Genomic DNA, 2,948 nt, shown 5'->3' on the forward strand with positions numbered 1-2,948 from the left:
TCATCACAAATATTGCAGGATTTCTTCTGCTGCCTGATGCGCAGGTGTTGAATCAATAGGTTAGAGTCAAGGACAGTGTCAGAACACTTCAGTCTCACTGTGCTGCATTGGCTGGTCCTATGGGAACAGGATCCATATTAATTCCACTTGTAAATAATGTTTTAATTTAGTGTTTTTAAAACTGACGTAGTGTTAACCTTTCCCCTAATTCTGAATTGTTAGAAAAAACAACTTACTGAGTCTGTTTGTTAAATGACTATAACCAATGCTAATTGTGATCAAAGCTGATTGACTCCTTGGAGGATTAATGTCTGTATAAATATAGGTTCCTCGCTTAAGCTCAGATGTGTGCCAGACTTTCAGATCCTACAGCATTCATCCATTCTCACATAAAATGGGGAAACCAGCTATTCTGTTGATGAAAGACATTTACTACCCGATTGTCGCAACTGTGGGTGTCCTTGGTGAGCCATTATAAAGTATTTGTTCGTAATCTGTGTTGAATATCTCCCTATTTCCAGCATGCCGAATAAGATAACGTGTTTCCCCGATGTCAGCATTACACAGTCAGCGGTTACCAGAAAAAAACTTGTGAACCGGGTATCCACACTTCCTCTGTTTCCCTTAATCTGATAGCTGTACTGATGTGAAAATGTTCTTTGAAGATCCGACCCAAAGAATCAAGTATCACCCTTGCAGAGTGAGCGCTACAGCAGCTCATTAAAATATATGAGCAGGTTTCCCAGGAAATGGCTCCACGGTTAAACTTATATAATCACACTGAATGGAGTAAAATGCTGTCAAGAGATGTTGAGATTTATTTTTCAAACAGCCACTAAAATATTATTTATCTCGTCCCACTTTCTTACAGTGAACTTGGTGACAATTATGATTCTGTCCCGAAGAAACTGTGGCCTTTCCAAATGTATTTCTGTTTATATGGTGGCCATGGCAACAGCAGATCTCCTGGTTCTGATCATCAACGTGATATTGTATCATATTTTCAACTATCAATTTCCATTTTCATTCCTGTCTTACACCCCCGTGTGTAGGATTATTCTATACATGACAACTATCAACTTTGATTTGTCTGTTTGGTTCACAGTCTCTTTCACATTTGACCGTTTTGTAGCTGTCTGCTTCCAGAAGTTTAAAACAAGATATTGCACAGAAAGAACTGCAGGTGTGGTTATAACAGTGTTCTGTTTATTGAGTTTTTTGAAGAATATTCTCTTTTTATTTGCATTCGAACCTCAGCAAATAATTAACAAGGTGCAGTGGGGCTGTCGGGCAAGCGTGGAATTTTTTTCCTCACCACTCGGTGCAGCGTGGGTCTGGTTTCACAGCGTCTGGCTCGTTTGGCTTCCTTTTACTTTAATTGTCTTATTTAATTGTTCATCCATTGGACGTATTTTAGTGGCCAATAGAACCCGCAGGAAACTCCGGGGTAACAGGAGTGAGAATCGCAGTGATTCAGAAATGGAGAACCGCAGGAAATCCATTATTTTATTGTTCACTGTTTCGGGCTGTTTTATACTGTTGTGGTTGACAGTTGCCGTGAGTTTCGTGGCGACCAGACTGCCAAAGACCAATAATTACCGTGGTGATCGCACAGCCCCTGGATATATCGCCTATGAAACCGGAACTTGCCTTAAGTTTTTGAGCTGTATTCAAAACCCATGTATTTATGTAGCGACCCAGAGAAAATTCAGAGAAGAGCTGAAGAATGGGCTGAAATCTCTTTGGGCATTAATTTTGAGATTCGTTGTAAAATGCGGATAAAATTAAAGACAGCTTGTTCACATCTGAAGCTCAATTTCAAATTATTTCCTTTTGTGCAAGGTCTTTTCGGTAATGTGAAAAATACATAAGCTCTTTTGCGCACTGCTCTTCCATTTTGTAGCACGTTTGGTGGCTGCATTACATTCGTTCTTTATCCTTCGTTCATTGAGTAAACATAATTTATTCTTGTAAATTCAGCACATTTCAAATTAACGTTTCAAAGATGGTAATGATGTGTTTCAGTAGTGGTGTCGTGCATGTGTATAAGAGAGGGAACCGCCTTATTGTCGAGATACTGGGATCGGGTACACAAGTTAAATTCATCAGGAAGGCTTCACTTGGTTTGGGACGAAAGATCCTGCGATCATCGATAGTGGTAACAGTCTGGGAAGATTGATGTGATTATTGCAAATGTGGGTCTCATGATCACACGCCATTCCTCATTGACAAATGGAACCATGATCTTGTCACATGATAAGTTTTCAAATGGAAGAAACTGTCAGAACTCGACACTGATCATCTTCAAACCCTCACTAGATACAGGTTAGGTACCGGAGCATTGGAGGTCTGTGAGTGTTGTACCATTGGGTAATAAGGGTGCGAGGGATAGGATAAATAATTATAGGCTGGTCAGCCTGACCTCGATGGTGGGTAAATTATTAGAATCAATTCTGGGGCGCAGGATAAACTGCCACTTAGAAAGGCACAGATTAATCAAGGATAGGCAGCATGGATTTGTTAAGGGAATGTCGTGTCTTAGTAACTTGATTGAGCTTTTTGATGAAGTAACAGGGAAGGTTGATAAGGGTAGTGCTTGGATGTGGTCTACATGGATTTTAGTAAGGCACTTGACAAGGTCCCACATGGCAGACTGGTCAGAAAAATGAAAGCACCTGGGATACAGTGGAATGTGGCAAGTTGGATCCAAAATTGGCTCAGTGACAGGAAACAAAGGGTAGTGGTCAATGGAGATGTTTGCGAATGGAAAGCTGTTTCCAGTGGCATTGCACATGGCTCAGTGTTGGGTCCCTTGCTGTTTGTGGTAGATATTAATGATTTGGACTTAAATGTAGGAGGCATGATTGGGAAACTTGCAGATGTCACAAAAATTGGCCGTGTAGTTGATAGTGAAGAGGATAGCTGTAGACTCCAGAATGATATCAATG

The 2,948-nt window shown here is 40.6% G+C and overlaps 1 protein-coding gene across 1 annotated transcript; it reads left to right on the forward strand.

Moving 5' to 3' along the window:
- The first annotated feature begins 394 nt into the window (after positions 1 to 394).
- LOC137345136 (probable G-protein coupled receptor 139) lies at positions 395 to 1,782 on the forward strand. The gene is made up of 2 exons (XM_068008606.1): positions 395 to 464; positions 872 to 1,782. The coding sequence occupies exons 1-2, from the start codon at positions 395 to 397 to the stop codon at positions 1,780 to 1,782; spliced, it is 981 nt and encodes a 326-aa protein (XP_067864707.1).
- The last annotated feature ends 1,166 nt before the right edge of the window (positions 1,783 to 2,948 follow it).

Source organism: Heterodontus francisci, chromosome 28, assembly GCF_036365525.1.
Source record: "Heterodontus francisci isolate sHetFra1 chromosome 28, sHetFra1.hap1, whole genome shotgun sequence".
Taxonomy (NCBI): domain Eukaryota; kingdom Metazoa; phylum Chordata; class Chondrichthyes; order Heterodontiformes; family Heterodontidae; genus Heterodontus; species Heterodontus francisci.